This window comes from Gallus gallus, chromosome 7, assembly GCF_016699485.2.
Source record: "Gallus gallus isolate bGalGal1 chromosome 7, bGalGal1.mat.broiler.GRCg7b, whole genome shotgun sequence".
Lineage (NCBI taxonomy): Eukaryota > Metazoa > Chordata > Aves > Galliformes > Phasianidae > Gallus > Gallus gallus.
The window spans coordinates 31,796,674-31,816,996 of NC_052538.1; the positions used below are offsets into that span (position 1 = coordinate 31,796,674).

Consider the following 20,323-nt stretch of genomic DNA (forward strand, 5'->3'; position numbering starts at 1 on the left):
CTAAATGCATCTCCACAACATTATAACATTTAGTTTTGTAATTTCTCATTCTTGAAAGGTCTGAAGATTCCATAAAATTTTGAATGTGTATTTTTGCCTCTGGTAAATGCTACTTAGAATTTCCCAGTGTTCCTGTAGAAGTGAGTGAATACATGATTCAATAGAAGCAGCATTAATCTTCATCTTGTAACAATTAATTCAAAAAGCCTAACCTGAAAATTAATACCCTGATTATAGGCTGCTGCAAACATACCAATTATTTAGCTAAATCCTTCGTATTTGTGTTTTGCAGGGTTTTTTTAATGCTAAATGATCCAGAGTTTATCTTTGTATATTTTATAGACTAGAGACTATACTTCAGATCTCAATTAACAAACATCCAAATAAATCCAAAAAGGATTCTATCAGATCTCAGTGAAGTTCAGTTATACTTCTAGCTTTAATTTAAAAAGTACATCAAGTGATCACTGTGATCTGTCTTACATTTTCTTATTTGTAATTAGCCTATAAAAACATGTTGGGTTGCATGCAATTAATATATCAATTGTTTTTCCCAAATTATTTTCATAAGAAATTATCCCAAATGTAACACAAACTGTCCTGTCTGCCCAGACTCATCCCGTCACCAGGGTCAGGTAAGGCAATCAGGGAAGCATGCAGGCAATTCCTTGATGGTGACTCCCAAAATAGCAAGGGCTTGAATGGATGCCGCAGTCCTGCTATTACTATTAATTTAAATAGGTGATTGAATAATCATTATTACAAATGGGAAAAGATGCAGTCACAGGCTTCATGCAGCTCTGACTCGTGAGGGGAGCTGCTGTGACCCAGAGCCAGGATGAGCAATGCGTGCACACTGTGGGCACCCCAAGCATCCTTGGCACTTCACATATGGCATACTGGCCAGACACTACTGAGAGCTGTCCAGTAGCAGTGGAACTTTTGAGGACACTTCCAGAATGGAAGTTAATTGAAGTGTCCTCAAAAACCTGCTCACCACTTGGTACTTCATCCAGATTGTCCCTCCAATGTTCCTCTTTCCCTTCTCTCCCCAAAGCATTGCCTTGTCTGTCCTCAAACCAAAAAGCACAGAGCATAACCCACATCATAGCTTTGACAGAAGACTATTTAATGAGGTCCCCACATACTTTGCTGTTAATGTGTCCATTGGAGAACTGTACACATAGGCTGTTAAAGCTGTCATATTGTCTTGTCAGCTATGAGGGATAAACTTGCTGCAGTATTCCCACAACAATGCCCATCACCATGTAATGGACACTGCAGCATGATGCAAAACATACTTCACTTTTAATGTCAGAGCATCAGTATGTAATTGCACTGGGCTCTTACCTGGGCCCCTGTTATTTCTGTCAGTTTTGTTCCTTGGTAATTGCTCCAAAATTGTTCCGTTTTATGATAGATTGGCACAAAGCCAAAGATTTTCAGACCATTTGTGCTAGCATTTTTTTTTCTTTTCAGTAATCTTTTAGTTTTTGCTGGCTGAAATGTCCATAATTTTAGCATAATAATTCCTTCACTATTAATAATAACTTAGTTCTTAAGCTAGTTAAGTGAAAAAGGGTATTTCTATATTCTGTAGAAGTCCTTGTTTTCTACGTCTCTAAATCAGAGAAGAACTAATTGTGGCATATCATCTTAAATTTCTTGCCATTATATAAAAAGTACAGATTTATAGAACTGCACAGATCACCTCTGCAGCCCTATTAAAACCCCTTCTAAGATTCATAGGAATGTGACTGTAATTCTCTAGAAATTACTTTAAGGATATATCTAATCTTTTACCAACTCAAGGCCAAGTTACTCCATCTTCCTATCCCTGATGGGTATTTGTCTAAGCTGTTCCCAAAGCCTTCAGGAAGGAATGAGGTATTTTCACCTTCAGAAAACCACAGAAGCAGAGGCTGGAGCAATGTGAAGGCACGTGACCCCTGCGGTGGCCGATCACAGCAAGTCCTAGTCCCATACTGGCAATGCCCTAGGCAAGCTCATGAGCGCAGTGTGCTGGGATGAAGCGTGGGAAGAAAACATGCTGAGCTCAAATAGTTCAGCTTGCGGTAATTTGGCGGCTCCCCTGTGGCACAAGAAATCTCAGCGTGTTGCTTGGCTGAGCTTTAAAAGTGGTTGAAAATGCAACAGAAATAGAGATCTGGCTCTCGGAAGAAACATGAAGAACTGTGCTAAAGTAGAAAGCTTCACTGACAAAGAACAGCTTCGAACCACTCCTCTGCTAGAACTACGCAAGCCTGGGTCTAGTTTTGGCTTCAGTAATTTTTACCTGAGCCTTGTCAAGCCTCCAAACAGCCAGTGCACTCATCTCCCTGACCTGGCACCAAGTTGAGTCTAAGAACGCTGATCAGCCCCAAACTACATTTCAAACAAGGGACAAGTGTATACTTTGAGCACTCGTTTATGCTTCCAGCATCTCTAAAGAATTCTTCAGTTAGTCAAAAAAATAGCTAGGAAACCAAAATGACCAGATACAGATGTTTTACTGCTTACACATGCAGTGAGTTTCAGTTTCAGTGAACTAAGGACCCCTTCTCCTCTGAAGGACATTGGAACACATAATGTGAAACAGCTATACATAATAAAACATTTTTTATTTCGTCTTGCTACAACCCCTCCTGAATTTATGCATTACATTCACCAGCAAAAAATGCATATGTGCCTGAAATAAAAGATGATGAGAAAGGAATGTCATTGTATTTACTACAATTTCCTTGAAATTTCACATACATTACCATTTCACACTGCAGATACGATCATATTTTTACCTCCCTGGGAAAGGTGCAGGCCTGAATATCTCTCAAAGATTGTAATATAATGAATGAACAAAAGAATGTTAAATGTAGAGAAAGAAATTAAAATAGTTCCAGTTACAGAATGTTTGTGCTCCAGTAGTTCTTAGACATTATTAGAAGGCTTCACCCTTGTGGAACCGTGACCTGCACACTGCAATGTCTTTGCCATAGTCACATACCCCATACCTTGAATCAGGAGTTAGTGACCTGGTGCACAGACCACTTCTTATTTTCACAGAATAACCAGTGTCCCTAGTATAACATTTCAACACAGGACTGTGACCAAGTGAGCTCTCTGCAATTCAAAACTGCTGTTTCCCCTTGATTGATCAACACTATCACATGGATAATCTTAAGTAAAGAGGAACATAACTTGAATGTCATTTTTGTTACTAATACCAGAAAAAAAGTAAGTACTCAGCTAGGTTTCTGGGACAACTTCACCAATTTTGTCCACACAGATGATCTAAACGCATCAATCATATATTCAGCAATTAGAAAATACAGCAACGGAATGACTCAACGGTTCTCCATTCAAAGGTAATACCATATTGCATTCAAATTTCTGATACACAGGAACATAATGACATATTAGTGACAGATGTAAGGAAATCGCTACAAAATATGAATGTGTTGTTAATCACCTCTGACATTAATAGAAATATCTATAAAAGAACTTCATTGTACGTGTGTTCTGTGATCAAATGTTTATATTTTATGTGTTTTACTAAACGCTATCATAATTTATCAGAGCACACATTAATTTTACCAGTGGGAAGGTTTCATATTCATTTATGGTAATAAAGAAAGGAGTGGGAATCAATCTGAACGACACAAGGCTGGTTAGAGCACAAATTTAAAGGGCATGAATGGGCACGAGTAACTATGTGACATTCCATTCCAAAGTATTGGCCACAAAATGCTACATATGGAACAAACAAAAAACCAAAAACCACTTAATTTACACTAACATAGGATTTTAGTCTATTTCTTTTTCTGATTCCTTTCTTCTCCTAATTTAAATAGTTACATTATATTATGTGTATATATATATATATAAGGTATTACTCAGCATGGGCAGTTTTTAATCCTTTGTAACAATCCAGAGCAATTTATAGAAATATATGAATCACTGAAATCATAAATACTCTTCTCCAAAAAAAAAAAAGCCCACATCTGCAACATCAGAAGGCCTCAGTAGGGGTCAAGTACTGCTGTGGCTAGTTTCATTTCTTTTAGGCTACTGGGACCAGTACTAAAATGAATATGCTGACACAAACGTTCATTTTCTGTAATGCTTGTTGAGCAAGCACTACAAAAGTAGAGCCTTCAAGAAAAGAAATGATTCCCATCACTGTGAATAAAAATTGTCATATATTGCATGACAACCTGTATCTTCACCCAGCTATATAAAAATTACTATTTGTAGTTTTGTGAACTCAGCAGTATTACACTGATTAATTCCATATGGCACTTTTTGTTCCTTTTTTTTTTTTTTTTTTTTGGCTTATTTTTGGTGTGGGCTTGGATTTTATTATGACAATTCTGGAAACCTGTCCAATAGACTTTTAAATTCTAATTTAACTTTATGAACTATGGCATACTTCTATTACTTTTTACTGAATATTCTTACTTTTGATTCTAGTAGAAGTCCCAGAACCTGTTCTTGAATTTCTATTTTTTGAACATGAGTCAAGCTAATGGTCACCAACAGTTATGGTCTAGCAGTAAGTCTACTGATTGAAATTTTTTCACGTTAAAGCTATTTTTGCTCAGCAAATCTACTCACCTCGACAATGCACTCCTTCATCGTACCCATCAGAACAGTCATAAACACCATTGCAGAGCTGGGACAAGTGAATGCATTTGTTTGTACCAATGCAGGTCATATAATTCAGAGGGCATTTGAAATCTTGTTCTTCAGGACCTAAAAATAGACACAGAAAATGTATTACAGAGACTTTTGTATCTACAACAATGCAAAGAAAAAAAGTTCTACATTGCATGCTATTTCCACTTGGAAGCTAAGGGCAATGCTCCGTGTATTAATCCACTTTGAAGCTTTTTAGTGCATCATCACTGCTGTAGTTTGGAAAATTAAAACCATCAAGTAAAGATTAGTGCAATTAAAAGGAAATCAGTGGGTCAGAGAGGATTACTTCCCAAAATGCAGGTGATAAAATATTTTTTTTTCATATTAAATTTCACAGATGCTAATAAAATTTTACAAACATTACAGCGTGATAGTTGTGCAATTGTCTTGTGAATCAGCATGTGGGATTTCTATGCTCATAACAAGAATAGCTTAGTATTAATATTTGCTGCTTTGCTATACAGATAATCTTAGCTCTCTATGAAAATGCATACAAATCACAGAATCACAAGACTGTAGTGGCTGGAAGGGACTGCTGGAGATCACCTAGTCCAACCCTTTTGCTAAAGCTGCTAGAGGTAAAGCAGGCTTCCTAGAGAATGCTCCATATTTATGGCTGCATTAGATCAGAGAAACTGCCCCTCCATCCCAGGTGCTTGGAACCATGCAGCAGAGGATGACAGTCAGAGAACAGGGATGCTGTGGTAGCTCCCTTGGGGACACAAGCTCCTTAACCCCAAACAGTTAAGTACAGGGATTTTTAAGGCTCTTCTGTTTATCTCTTTGTGATGGTTCCAATTGATTTTAAAAAAATTAAATAATAATAAACAGCCAAGTATATAATTTCTCATGATAAGGACTTTGAGGCTTCTAACACACACCAGAAAACATTTGGAGGTCTGAAGGATGCAGCTCATTTAGAGAATGACTCATAACTAATGTGCAGTATATGACTAGCCACACAGAGACTGGAAGTGTGGAAATTGCCAAGAAGCAACTTGAACCTCCTTGACTGCTTGCATTGGAGATTTGGGTCTGTGCTAAACTGACAGCTTGTACCATTCCTCAGGGGAAATATAACCAAGGATGCGCTGCACTCAAGTGCAAGTTGCTTTCACCTTCTGCAAGGAGCTAGCTCTGAGATGAAGGGCAGAAGGAACAGAGAGAAACTGAGAGCTGCTTCCTCCTTGGGAAAAGCTCAGTGCTGGCAGATCATGCCTCTTGGAGCCTGCAAGACCATGCAAAGCAAAACTCCAGAGGGGATTTAGGATTTTTAAACACATATAGATAGCTCTTAGCATGGCCCACTAAATAAAAATGCTAACTTAAAAAAACTTGTTCCCGTGCAAAGACATGAAGTAAAAACTTTCACTACAGTCTAGTCCATCAGTAGGCTGCCCACCATTCAGAACAGGCACACGAAAGACCAGAGCTCAGAGGAAAGACTCCAATCTCATTCCTGCCACCCATATCGCTGATTAACAGAGAAGCTGCCACTGTTTCTAGGGATAAAAATGCAATGTATACAGGGATGAATGCATGGTGTCTGGAGTGCATTATTTTTATTATGAACAGAGTGGAGGCAATGCAGCTCTATCCCCTTCCAGCTGTGCACAGGAACATGGGGTGGGATTTTGTCTTTTGGTGTTGTTTATGCTTAGCTTTTTGGCATTTTCTTTCTTTCTTTTCTCCCTTCCCCGGAGGTAGGACACATCATTCCAAGAAGGAATGCACACAAAGCTCACTGCTATACCTGATAACTTCCACCAGTACTGGCCTCACTCTGTGGGGCTTTCAAAGAACCAAAATAAAGCAACAGAGGGCAGCCATGAGCCCAGTGTCAGAGAGGCCATGCAAAACTGAAACATTTCATTTGATCCCTTTTCAGTTCCATGAGGACTTGAAGGCACCTACAATTTAACAAAACCAAACCAGGGATCTGATTTGCCTGCTACAGCTTGTTTATTCATTGCTTCAGAGCCACTGTGAATAGAGCGTGAGGCAAAAAAAAAAAGACTTTTTCTTCAAAAAGTGAACGTTCATAAAAAATTCCTTAGACCTGTGAACGATGGAAACCACGGCAGATTGCTAAAGTGCTTTCAGCATTCCTGATCAAACAGAAAATCGAAGTCTCAGACAAAAAAAAAAAAAAAATAGCATAAGCATATGTGCTTTTCTTCTAAAAATAATGAGTGAAAATAATGACTCTCTTAATTAACATTTAAAATCTCACCAGGAGAAAATCTGATAAGCTAAAGATTTCAGTATTTCATTTTGAGTTTATGCCTTTTCTTTTAAAATACAAAGATCCTTTCAAGACACAAATATACTGCAATTTAAAATATATTCTCTAACTTAGAATCAATAGCAAGGGGGCTTCCTAAATTACATTTCTTTCAGGAGGAATAGTTGGATGGGAAACTGAAGTATTGCTTGCCGTGTTTTGCTTTCAAGAGAGATTTAGTGCATCACTTGTGAAAATATAAAGGTCAAGAGTAGAAATGATTGATTTCTTACGGTGATTAAGATAAATTCATATATACTCTGTGTTTCTTTACTAGATGCTATAGAGATACAATATCTTTTGCCCAACTGACCTACATAAGAAGATGACTTCAGTCCAAAAGAAGCAGAAACATCTGCAAAATGACTCTAAAAGGTACCAGGCCCCAATTACCCAATGCTGTCAATGAAGTATGACAGCACGTCCCAAGCCACAGAGCTGCCCCAATAACCCAAAATCTTCACTGAACAACAACAAAAAACCCATTTACCTAAACAACACTGCATGTTGCTCAGCCTTCAATGCAGCACAACCTTTTCCTGTGGAATGCTACCCCGCTGCTGCACTTTCTGAACAACCTAATGCAAATAAAGATGAGCAGCTTTTTATCTTGTTTACTCCTCTCTCCTTTTCCTTTAACAGACAGCCACTTCTGGCAGTTTTATCAAGTGAACTTTGGGAAAAAGAAATTTTAAAGTGTTCTTCTTCAAAATAATCTCAGTGTATTTTACATCAGTGCAAGAATGCTAAGAATATAAAAGACGGATGGTGTCTTTTCTTCCCTTCAAAAGACACAATAATTCCTAGCCTTGCAGGCTGGTGAAAAAATAGTCAAAAGTAGTGGCTGTAATTATGGTAATACAGCATCCCCGTGCTTCAAACATTCATATCACATTGGCACTTAGAGGGTGGGGAGGATGAAAGGAACAGCACAGTTCTACAGATTCAGACTTAGGAAACAGAATATGTAGCCATAGTCACCCCAGAGTGGGTGCAGGTCAGGATCAGGCCCAGTGAGGGTGCCAGGCACTGACACAGCAGGGATGTGGGGAGCGTGTAACTGTTATTTTCCTCAAAGTAGGCCTGGGGAGCAGTCAGCATGACAGCAGGAGGACAATGATTTAGTTCAGATCCAGATGCCTTTGGCTATTTGACCAGAGTGACCATTTCTTACAGGGCCACATCGTGCCAAGGCTCAATCTACTTTTGGAGCATGTGATGAAGAATGACATACACACTAGATTGTGGTTTTGCTCAATCTGTACAGTATACAGTGAATCTAGCTAATGGCCCTTCAGCCCCAGTGCCCTTCCTTCCACAGGGGCTGAGAGGAGTCCTTGGGCTGTCCTCCAGCAGCAGGACATGGAATCGATCCCACATAACCTCTGCTTTCCCATCAAAGACACACCATGAGAAGGTGTTAAAACCACAGCAAAAACTAGCAGAGCCATTCTGTCATGCAATTTGATATGGAATTGGTCTTGAGGCGTATTTATAACCAACCTTCTATCTGTGTTGCTTCATGTTCATGCTATATTAAATTTCTAACTAAGCGATGCAACTGGGAATGTCCAAGCTGATTATTTCCACTGGGTTTTATTATCGCAAGCAAGGTAAAAATGTTTTCTCATCAGCAAAAATTATGGATGAACATTTCATTATGTATGTTTCTTTCTAGAAACATCCTCCAAATTTAATTTAAGGTACAACATTCAATGCTAACTCTACAGTTAAAAAGTATGAATAAGAGATATTTGGCAAAGACTGTAGAGATAGTCAGACAGAAGCAGGCATGCTATAGTGCTTAACACAAATTCAATGTCTATGAAAATTTACTGTAGTCAAAAACAAACCCTCACTTCTCGCAGATTCATTTAGAGATGCTCATATGTGACAACTGTTTAAAAAAAATGCAGCACAGCTGCTAGTTCTGAGTTTGGTGTTATCACCTTTGTCTTTCTCAGGACAGTTTTAACAGAGGCTTTTTTCTTACAACATCTCAGGTAAGCAGTTAGGTAGCAGCTTGCACTTTTAAATAACAGATGAGGCAGAGAACAGTGGCACATCCCTTTTATAACAATACATTTAATTTACTGGAAATCCAGCAATTTTCTAGCAGCTCTAACCCTGAGCTATTCTCAGCCACAAGAAACAATTATTTCAAATCATAAGATGTCTTCAAAATTTACATCTATGTTGTACATCAGCTGCCTTGACAGTGAGCAACTACTTATACAGAACCTATTCTGCTGGTTCAGTGTTGTGTGGGTGGGAATTCTGGAAAAAGAATGTTGTCCCGGTGCCCACCTCAAGCACCAATCCAGCAGTGGACAGAATCTGACCCAAAGACAATATTTGTAATGATGCAAATCCAGAGTTGTCCAAAATGACTTTTCCTCCTCTGACTTCAGCACATATTCCTCTACTGAAATTTTAGCATAGCAACTACTAATATTTACTCTGAAGTATTGATGAATACACTTGATTAACGACTGTAATTAAGCCAAAAGGGCCCAATGTTTAAAAAAGAATAATCCATACAACTGTTAAATCTCTCTGCATAAATACAGGCTAAGATGAAAGTACTTCACCATAACACAGTACAGTGCATGGTTTGTTAAACACACTTGTAGGATTATGAGTCCTGTTTCCCCACCACCACCCTTAACTCAGCTCTGTAGCATTGTTGCCACTCCATTTCTACTGTGTACTTGAAGTGCAGTATAGGATCTTTGAGATTGAAGTACTGATAAAAACCCTAATGTTTATTCTTTAACATAGCTCTTGGCAACAAGAAACCACCTGCCAAATGCAGCCAAACATGAAACTTCTGGTATGGTATTACAAGTTACCCACACTGTGTTTTCATTTTCTTATTGTCCATTTCATTGCCAATAACTGGATTTTTAACAAGTGCTTATCTTTTATAGAACCTGAAATTACAACATCACAAAGTAATGAGATGTTTCTGGCCCTACCAGGACAAGATATTTGGGGTTTAGGGCCAAATTGTGGTCAAAATAAGATGCTGTTTCTGTGGAAAAACAAGCACTCAACGTGAACATGAGAGTATTCTTCACAATTCTCATAATTAATGTCTGAAAACTTCCAAGAGGATACTACAGATTTATTTCCTACAGTTATAGGTTGACACGTTGAGTTCAAACTAAACACACATCATATTCCATGGTACAATAATTGCCTGAAAAACTCATTCTTACACAAATATCATATCTACAGCACTACTAAATCTACAGTCTAAATAGCAAGACTTTAAAATAACAGCATAAATTTATGGAAATTACTTAAAACTTTTATTCTCTGGTATACATATAGGCAAAGGACTTCATATTTAATAAGGGCTTATGTATCATAAGTTAGCCCTTATTCATTTGTTGCTTCTCTTCCTTATTCTGGTGCTTTATTCATACACACAGTCTGACGGTAAGTTTGAAGTAACCTTCAACTAGCTTAGGCATTCAGTTGTCCATAAGAGAATAATAATAAACACTTATGCTAAGGTATAGACAATTGGAAAGTAGAAGAAAGCAGGCTAAGTATTGTGGTATTGGTGACAGAATAATAGCTGCAATCTCTGATCTCACAAACACAGCATATCCTCTCCAAAATAATGTTGAACCAAGAGAACAGGGACAGCAGTGGTGAGTAGGACTGTGAATGTGCAAATGAATGAGCATACTTACTGCATGCCATGATAACTTTAAACATAAGAGGTGAGGTTGCTAAAGACTGTAGAATACAATATTGGGAGGGGGAAAAAAGAGAGAGAGAAAGCAAAACTTCAGAAATCAAAAGCTTGCTTTGAGTCATCTCTGAAATCAGGGCTCTGTATTGATTCACAGCCCCCACGCACGTCTAGCTTTGAGTGCCTCAGTCGCTCCCTAAAGGCACGAGTACGGACACAGTCAGCCCTCTGGTACCACCTCCTTCCCTTTTCAAGAGCTTTGACTCTTCGCACTTTGTATAGGAAGAAACACAGCTATCCAAGCCCAAGTTTCCCAAATCCAGTCAAGTATTTGCCTTGATCTTAGTCTACATTTCACATGCCAAGATTTAATTTAGTCATTCAAGAGCTCATAGTAAAAAAAAAGACAAAAAAGGAATTTGCTTCCAAGCGATGATTTACAATTTGTGTGCTATTGTAGACTAAAAAGTTCAAAAGGTTATCCATCTGTAAAGCTTAACAAGACTCATTCTTGCATGTAAAACTCCAATTTTTATAGTCCTGTGATGGGCTTTCAGTAGCAGCAGTAGTATTACACACAAATGAATGCAGAGGTGCAAAATGCAGCATACTGGTATTGGGTTTATACAACTCTACAGTTCCACGCCTTTTCCTTCTTATCTGTGTGCTTTTTGTAAGTACCAGAGAAAAGCAAACAGCAGACAGCCAAAACCTAATATTATACACTAAGTTTAATTGTTTAAATACTTCTTTCTGTTTAAAAACAAGAACACTGTTTGCATACTCTCATTACAATGACTCTGCCAGTAGCTGTATTTGAGACGTCTCTCCAGTAAACACTTTTCCTTTGGCTGTTTTTTTCTGATCACTGCTTTCTGTATATCAGACACTTGCTCACCTTCACTACACAGAAGTAAATAATTATCAGAGCCACAGGACTCATACCTTTTACTGCAACGTAGCTGGTAGCCACTGGAGAGAAGTAGGAAAATGATGTTAAAGATTACACAAAGGCTGACAAAGAGTGAAAAGAGGTAGAGAGAAAATCTTTATAAAATAGCTCAGCTTTGGATCATTATCCAAAAACCCCTCTGGGCACATATGGACTTGGACAGGGCTGAAGTCAGAACACAGCTCTTCTGCTGATCACACCAAAGGGGCCATCACAACTGGGACTTCAACTTAAAAGGGATTTTTACCTAAGAGGAATCTACCTACTGAGGCAGTAATCTGACTCATAATAGTAAAATCAGCTCATAATAACAAAACCCATCTAGATTCCTCAGTGCAGTTGGGCATCTTGGATCCTAAAATTATCTCAAATAGAAATTTCACCTGCCAGAAGACTATGCTTGTGAATAAAGCCAAAACCCATCTAATGCAACAATTCTACGAGACTGGACTTTTTTTTCCTTTCTCTGAATAACTCTTAAATTATCAGTTTCAGGGTTCAATCACTTGAGAAGATGCTTTTATGTATATATTTTTTAAAGCATAGTTAAAAGATGGTCAGAAAGATTAATGATGGTAAAAGGAACACCAAAGTTTACCTGCCTATCAACTTGCATTATCTGAAACAAACTATTTAAAAAAAAAATAACAAAACAAAAAAAACTTCCTCAGTACAGTGAGAAAATACTAGTAAAAGTATCTGGTTCTACAGAAAATAGACTGGTGTCTCAGAGAAGAATGAAGAATCCACACGAGGACATACATACCATGAACTCTTCTGGAAAATCAAGTCATATCTCTTATCTTGCAAGACTCAGCGTGCCAGCGGTGTTTGATTAAAGGCAACAATAACACAATTCTCACCATTACAATCTTCCATCATAACTGCCCAGCATAATATAGTTATGCTTCAATGAGTTTTAGTATTTTCATATACTTGCTCAATGACCGCAGCTTCAACTTCTGCAGTAAAACTTACCCACACCGACAGCAAGAGAGAAAATTTATGTTCTTTGCTACAGTCCCTAAAAATTAAAAAGCTAAAGCACAGTTTACTAAGGCTATTGTATGTAAGATGCATCAAAATATATGGGAGGATTATTGTATGTGCCTATAATTAAGCAAAACCACTGTTAATGCATATTTCCTGACTGTTTTTGGAGAACAGACTGTCAAATATTTGCCAGGTCAGGCTGCTGGAAGAAGTGAAAAAAGAGCTCTCAGTTTTCCAGAAGCAAAAATAATTAATATTCTTTCTGTTTGGAGAAATAGAAAAGCTTTTTAAATGGATTTTTGGTGACTTACTGCAGCACACTAAAGCAATACTTCATGATCAATGAAGAAAGAAATGAGTATTTTCTTATGAAGATGGCCATACCACATTAATTGCAAGGAATCTATTTTTAATATGGAGATTTTTACTTAATTAGTGTCACGCATCTCAGGGTTGTCTTGTGTCAACCCTTCTAATGACATCTATGAGTAATACAGAATGGGTTGCTAATAGTGTCTCAGTTTGAAAAAAATGATAATGTAGTTGAACAAAGAAGTGTTAATTATTTCAACAATTAAAGTACCTAATACCAGCAATATTGTAACACATCAACATTTATGTTATAGATATTTACATATCCGAAGTGTATAAATATCAGTAGATAAATGCAGAGAGATGGTTACCGAGCAATACGGGGGTGTAATACAATGGCTGGATGCATCACAGAACAATCTCTGAATCTCTACAGAATACCAGTCCTGCCAGACATTATTAAAACCTGTCTGACTACATTTACACACATTATCCATCTATATGCGTTCCATTCTATCATATTTGAGCTCAGCTCTTCATTAGACTGCAGAAATTCTATTAAAATAAGGGAATAGTAAGAGTTATTTACTGTATCATAGCTGTAACAAGCTCTGGAAATGTGATGAAAATCCTTCTATACCACACATCTTATGAGTATTTATGCATGCACACACAACCTCAGAAATGTCTACGCACTGAGAAGGAATTTACCAAGTTCATATCTGCATCAGCAGAACTGGAATTCAAACCCAGAAATAGTTCTCAAATCACAAATAACATGAAATATCCCACATGTACTCAGATTTATCATATAAAACACGAGTGTTTTGAAAACATGAAAGAATTGGAGCATACACTGATTTTAAACAGCAAAAAACAAAGTCTATCTTTCTTGCAATACATTAAGGTTCTTTAGTAGATTATGTTAGCATTTACATGCATGTTTTATTTATGATTTTTCGGTGGAAATTCACCATTAAAATGCATAACTGTGTTCTAAAACTACATGAACATTTAGCTTAAAGGGCCAACACTTTCAAAGTATTTGAGCTTTTTTCTTTAATATTAAATCTGCCTTACTCATTTTAAAGATTATCTTATATGTTTAATTCAGCTTTACTGCAGTAACTTAGAAATGCATCTCATGCATTTTTTAAGACGAGCTAGGTAATATGCAATCAAAGTTATTCATTTTTATTTTGTATACAGGTACATAAATGTAAATTACCACTAATTAAAATGAATTATGTGACTTGTTTTTTCTTATGCAGTCATGCACTGAAATGGTGAGAGCCAATTTTAATTGTTTTGAGTACAAAATTTAAGACTATAAAACAATGAGATTTCTTGGGCTATACACGGTGTCAGGTAAGAATTACAGGGTTTCATATTGCCCAGATACTGAAGGTCTTATTTGATTCAATCACTGGATTATAACTATGAAATTACCTGGAATGTTTAATTTTCAGATGAAAAATCATATAAACCATCATGCATGTCAAATGCACGTGGTTGTGTTGGATTCCTCTGATCACTGTTTCCTGTCTCTCACCGCATACCTACATCTCTGCTTCCCTGCAAACAACCAGAGGTGAGCCAAAGCTCATTCAGGCCAAAAATTAGGATAGCTGGTAAAAATATGTATATATTGTGTATTATTTATAGGAAACAAGAAATTAGTAGTTTGGAGAGACAAATAACAGGCTTTGCAGTGTGATATGTTCTGGTCAGAAAGAAAACAAGGTTTATATGTTTACCAGAGAAAATAACCTTCTTCCTCACTTCCTACTCTTTGAAAGATTTCTTATATCCCAGTGTCTCTTATTTCCTTTCAAAGTAAAAAAGCCAATGTCGTCCACATATTTTTTCTTTAAAATCATTCAGGACTTTTATAAACATTTAATTTTGTGCCTATGTGCTATTGCTCCTCTTCACTACTGCACATCTCCAAAAGCTCTTAAGTCTCGATCCAGAGCAGATGAGGCCTGTGGGGTGAAATTAGGAAATAGTTGGACAACTAAACCCAACATTGTGATTGGAAAGGCCTGCCAGGCCCTGCAAGGGACAACCATTTTCACTTCCAATGCCTAAATGCATGAGATAGCTCAAACCAGAGATGTTTGCACAGCACACCAGGTAGGGATACCAGCTCAGCTCCAACAGACTTTAAGTTCATTTCCTTTGATTAACTCCAGCAGCGATAAACCTGGGCTTACAGAGATGCAAGTATATTAAAGCTGGTTCTTAAAGGCCTAAGGCGAAGAGGAAACCAAATATAATTTCTTATTTCCTAGCCAAGAAATGAATTGCAGGTTAAGAAGGATGTGAGCTGCTAACAGACTGAAGAATTTTCATTGTATTCCCCTGTTTTATAATAGAGGTAGGGACATTAACACAGTTGTCTGATTGAGAGCTGTCCATTTGCTGTACAAACCCACACAGCAGAGCTGTTTGTATGTGCATAATAGTTAAGAAATAGAAAGCCTGCAGGGACCCAAGCCTCTGCCAAACTACCCATTTTTGCCTTGTTAGTCTTGTGTAAAGATGAAAAACCATCAGATCCTCTCTCTAGTGAACTCTTCATTTTTCTCTGACTGAAAACCAAGCCCAAACCCAACAGTGTTTGTTTTGCTGTCAGTGATTGCCCGCTTCTTGTGACAATTTTTGGATGCCCTCCTAAACCTAACATCAGTTAACAGGATGATTATTTATCACTGATTTACTGTTTCAGAAATGATGTTTCATTGTTGTGCTACTGAAGTTTGTTTCAGTTTTAAAAGAAGGTTGAATATCTCTTCCTCTCTTCCTTCTGCTCTTTGACCTGCACGTCTCAATTATAAAGAGTAGAAGTAAATAGTGAAGCTGGAGGGAAGTAACTTTTATTCTTGTTTATTTTCACAGGAGGTTTCTGCTCTCCCCATGATTGTGATCATTAAAAATAAGAGAAGACCACACCATAAAGAATGGACCCAGACTCTGTTTCTCTCTACTACAACAAACACTTGAAAAGTGATTTTTTTCCCTTTTTCTCTGCCGCTGTCCTTCCGTCCTTTGGATGCTTTAATTGGGAAGGGAGGGGGGAGGTAGATATATCAGCATGCTTTTGGAGGACTTTTTTCCTATCTTTTGTCCTTTTGTCATTTTTTCCTCCTGGTGGTTTGGGTGGTTTTGCATTTATTGTATACCTTAAGAGAAAGGCACTGAAGCTCACAGTATAAAAATATTGGACCCATTTTTCCTTGCAAATACAGTGCCTAACTTTCAGGTCTGTTCTTGTGAATCTTAATTCCTCCAACTTTGCTCACATTGGGCATGCTTCCAGATAATTCTCCTTTATCAGGGGAACAAGTAAACCTCCTGGCCTTTGTACCAGCATCCCAATACATTTCAAGGACTTTTTTTTATGTTTAAACAGAAGTGCCTTTCCCATTTTCTTTCAGAAAACTACACTTGAGAGGCTTCTTACTCCAGGCAGTGGTTTGTGTGTGTCTTGGAACATTAATTTTAGTATAAGTTGTTTCCCATCACACTGCCTTCTGAGTAGTTACAGAATCCATCCCCAAGTACTGATATTAAAGATAAACAAACAAATGTGTAATGGTACAAACTCATATCAGCATAGTCAAAATAAAATAGAAAGTATAGAACAGGATCTCAGATAACAGATTAGGAAATAGAAGCAAGCAATAAATATGAAAAAGAAATACCAACAAGATCTATAGCGATTCTAAATTCACTGTGATTTTTTCCTACAATGTTTGCTGAAAGATTTTGATTAGCCATTACAAAAATAGGTTCTTCTAAATTTAAATGAGTTGAAAATATAAGGCCTCACATATCTCTTTATAAGATTTAATAAAGGTACTTATTTGTCTACAAATTGATTTGTAGAGCCCTGTAAAAGTTCCAAAATGTTCTCAGTGGTCATATTGTTCCCCTGACATATTTTATTTTCTGTTGTGCAGACACAAGCATTCTTCAACTGAAATATTTTCAATCCAAAGACTAAGTAAACTTTAGTTCCCAATTAACCTCTTGAAGAAATCACCACCTTTTCTGCATAAAGACATCCATAGATTTGTGTGCCTAAAGACAAAACCCCTGTTCTGAGTTTCCAAAATCCCTTTGTTCTCGATGAATTATTCAAAATATATATTTTACACCCACAAAACTGATGCGTCAGACTATTGACGCTCTGGACATCCACTGCCAGGATTTTAACTGGTTTAACAAGTAGATCTCAAGACAAGCACGGCATTTTGCTCATCATTCAGCTTCTTTTCCAGGGGCGTTCCATTATTTGATGACTAACTGCTGTGCTGAACATCTTCTTTCCTGTTACACAGTTTGACTTCTGCACTGGTTTGGGGAAGCATGAGCCAGCTTTGCTGTAAGAGCTGCTGTGCCATAGAGGTAATGGAATTCATGCTTGGCCTATTGTGCAGAACTGTCAATTTCACTCCTGCACGGCTATTTCATAAAGGGGCTTTTAGTTGACAGTAAATCTCTTCCCTTTCTGAACAAGAACTGCAAATTATACAATTAGTGTCCTTTTATAACTGAAGAAAGGAATCTAAATGTTAACTAAAGCTATTTTTTCTTCTTCATGTGCACATTCACTATAGCATCTCAGTCTTCTTTGGCCATGTTATTATTTTTTTCTTCACACTTCCCATTTCATCTCACTTCTATTTACTACCAATACTTCATTTTTCGGAACAGTTTTGCATTTTTGTTTCCACCAGTATCCATAAGCCCCTGTGCCACAGCAATTCCAGTGACAGAGCACATTTCACCATTTTTCTCTCCAAATGGAGATTTCCCAACAAATTTCAGTAAATACAAAAAAGACTGTAACAAAATGAAGCAAGACTTTCGCATGAGCCTTTTCTTCAGTTATGGAGACTGACAGCCCTTTCCACTTTCCCTTTTTTAATAAAAATTATCCTATGTTTTCCATTACTAATCTTCATTAACTATTTTGCTGCAGTTCACTTTTTCCTTTTAACGTAAAATTGGACTAATAAGAAGAAAATTATTTTGCTATTTTGTGAAAATGCCCCCAAAATACTGCAAGAAAGCTCACATTTCTCACCTGGGGCAGAAGGCATGCGAACTTAAAGTTTCCACAGCCTTAATGAATACTCTGGCCATCGGATTATTCAGTTCTCCATTACACCATTACTTTCTTAACTACATTTAATTAAAACTGCTATCATCCACAACTGTGTCTATTTCAACAAGCACCATCTCCTGCTCCCCAGCAAAACTAACAGATTCCAGCACAATTCTTTGCCTTACATAATCTGCACTTTTTAGATTACATCCTAAATATCTGCACTGTCCATGTTTGTAGCTATTGGCTCATATCAGTAAATATTGGTAAATACAATAATTTTGTTCTCCTTTGTTTTTAAGAGGAAAGCTGAGAGCACTTTAGCTTTTCATACACCACCTGGTTTGTACTGGACTCATGCCATAGTCATATAAATACCTGCAGAAAGAAACTTATTTGGTATTGCTATACCTTATCTTTTGACACTCTTGGTCTTTAAATCACTTGTTTTTCCTGGTTTATAACCCTATATACCCTCATTTGGAGGAAATCACCCTCTGTTACCGGACTTCTTTCACAATCAACTTTAAATATAGCATATATATGAACTGAAGAAAACAAATAATCAGTCTCCTAAAAGGCCTGGAATCTTCTGCTACCTCCCATCCCTACTCCTATGAAAAAGGGTAGCGTAATCAGGTAGGTAACTTTTAGGTCATGAACAAGTAATGCAGCAAGAGTTATTTCAACCTTGACAGGCAACTCCACCCACCCTGTCATGCACACGTTACGATTCAGTGAAATGAAAAGCAGTTTTCAATGGAGAGAAATTGATTTTGTGCCTGCACTGAACTTGGCAAAACTGACTCATAAAGATGGGGTAGGTTTTGTTGTTTTTTTTTTTTTTCCCCAGGTTCTGAATCGCCTTAAAATGAATTTTTATTATTTTTTTTCCCAGCCATTTCCCTCCAGGTTTTATGAAGGATAGTTCTCACTATCAAAGACAGCTTTAAAGTCAGAGACAGAGTCCTACAGATGCACTTGCAGAGCTGGCAACCAAACATTTTAATTCTTTCCATGGTCTGCTTAGAAAACTGTAAGTAATTAAAACCACTGTCCCCTCCTGAACACTATCTTGCAGACATGATGTCTACACATCTATTTCCTTTTACAGAAGCTTGAAAGGACCAAAACATAGTGGTGTGGTGATGCTGAGAAACCAGCACAATCTCCACCATCCCATTGGTATGGCAAAGGTTGATGTGTTCCAAAATGCGTTCCAACACAACAGCGTACTACACGTTAGAGAAATGGATTCTTGTGTCTCCTATTCAGCCAAACATGTCATCCTTCAAATTTGCAACTTTTTGTTTTTTTCCTCCAAGTGGCAATGCTGTACCCACTAGATGAAAATTTCTAAAGCTAGAACGCTTGTTTGAAGGCTGTCTTGTCACAAGCAGCTACGTTAATTAAAGTAGAAAATCCAAATGCTTTTATACTTATTGATGCTTTGAAGGAATTGAAGATTTGACAAGCTGCTTTTCCAGCTGTTATCTCACTCTTTCACCTAGCTCTCACTGTGCCTTCCCACAAGTGTTTTTCCTTTGACCTAAAGTGATATACAACTTATCTATGTTCAGCAACCGAGAAGACTGCTTGAGTGACTTGCCATCTGTTTCCATGCAGCTGGAGATCTCTCCGTCACCCTTGATCTGAGGACAGTTGTTGACATACACAGAGATGCAAATGATTGTCAGATCTCACTGTAATCGGTCTTTTAAGAGCTTCAGTGAGCTGTTGAACAGAGATACCATCTCAAGAGAGAAAGCCCCTCAGTGCACAGCAGTTCACTGACATTTATTCTTCAGGCCAGAAAAACAATCTAAGACTTTTACCCTGTTTGCTGTTTAATAAAAGAAGAAAAACCTAAAATAAAAAATAAAAAATAAAAAACACTGCAATCTGAAACTTATGCCCTCAGCAGGTAAAAAAAGACAAATAAAAGTAAACTAAAAGACTAAAATGAATTCTAGAGTTAAGCTGCACTTCATCAGACTTCTCATTAAACAAAAGCTCTCCATACCCATAACCATTAATTTTATTCTGATTATCTTAATTCTATCAATAACTATCCTAATTATCATTAAAAGATATTATATATATCTCAAAAGCCTGCTCTGTCCCTTATGAAATGAGTAAGCTGAATTTTAGACCTTGAAAATTAGAAGATAGAAGTGAAGACAAGGATGTCTCGCTATTCAATAAGGACACAGAATGGATCTTTCCATCCTGGTAGGCAGGTGGATAAGTAAGCAGGCAGAATGG

The 20,323-nt window shown here is 37.4% G+C and overlaps 1 protein-coding gene across 7 annotated transcripts in view; it reads right to left on the reverse strand.

Moving 5' to 3' along the window:
• The window catches only part of LRP1B (LDL receptor related protein 1B), a 581,170-nt gene that overhangs the window by 337,307 nt on the left and 223,540 nt on the right, over positions 1 to 20,323 (reverse strand). For all 7 annotated transcript variants that reach the window (XR_005861415.2, XM_040703826.2, XM_422146.8 and 4 more), the window contains exon 3: positions 4,612 to 4,749. Coding sequence is in view for 6 of the 7 variants with exons in the window: in XM_040703826.2 (XP_040559760.1) it covers positions 4,612 to 4,749 (138 nt within the window). In the remaining variant the exon portion in view is untranslated. The remainder of the gene's footprint in view (positions 1 to 4,611; positions 4,750 to 20,323) is intronic.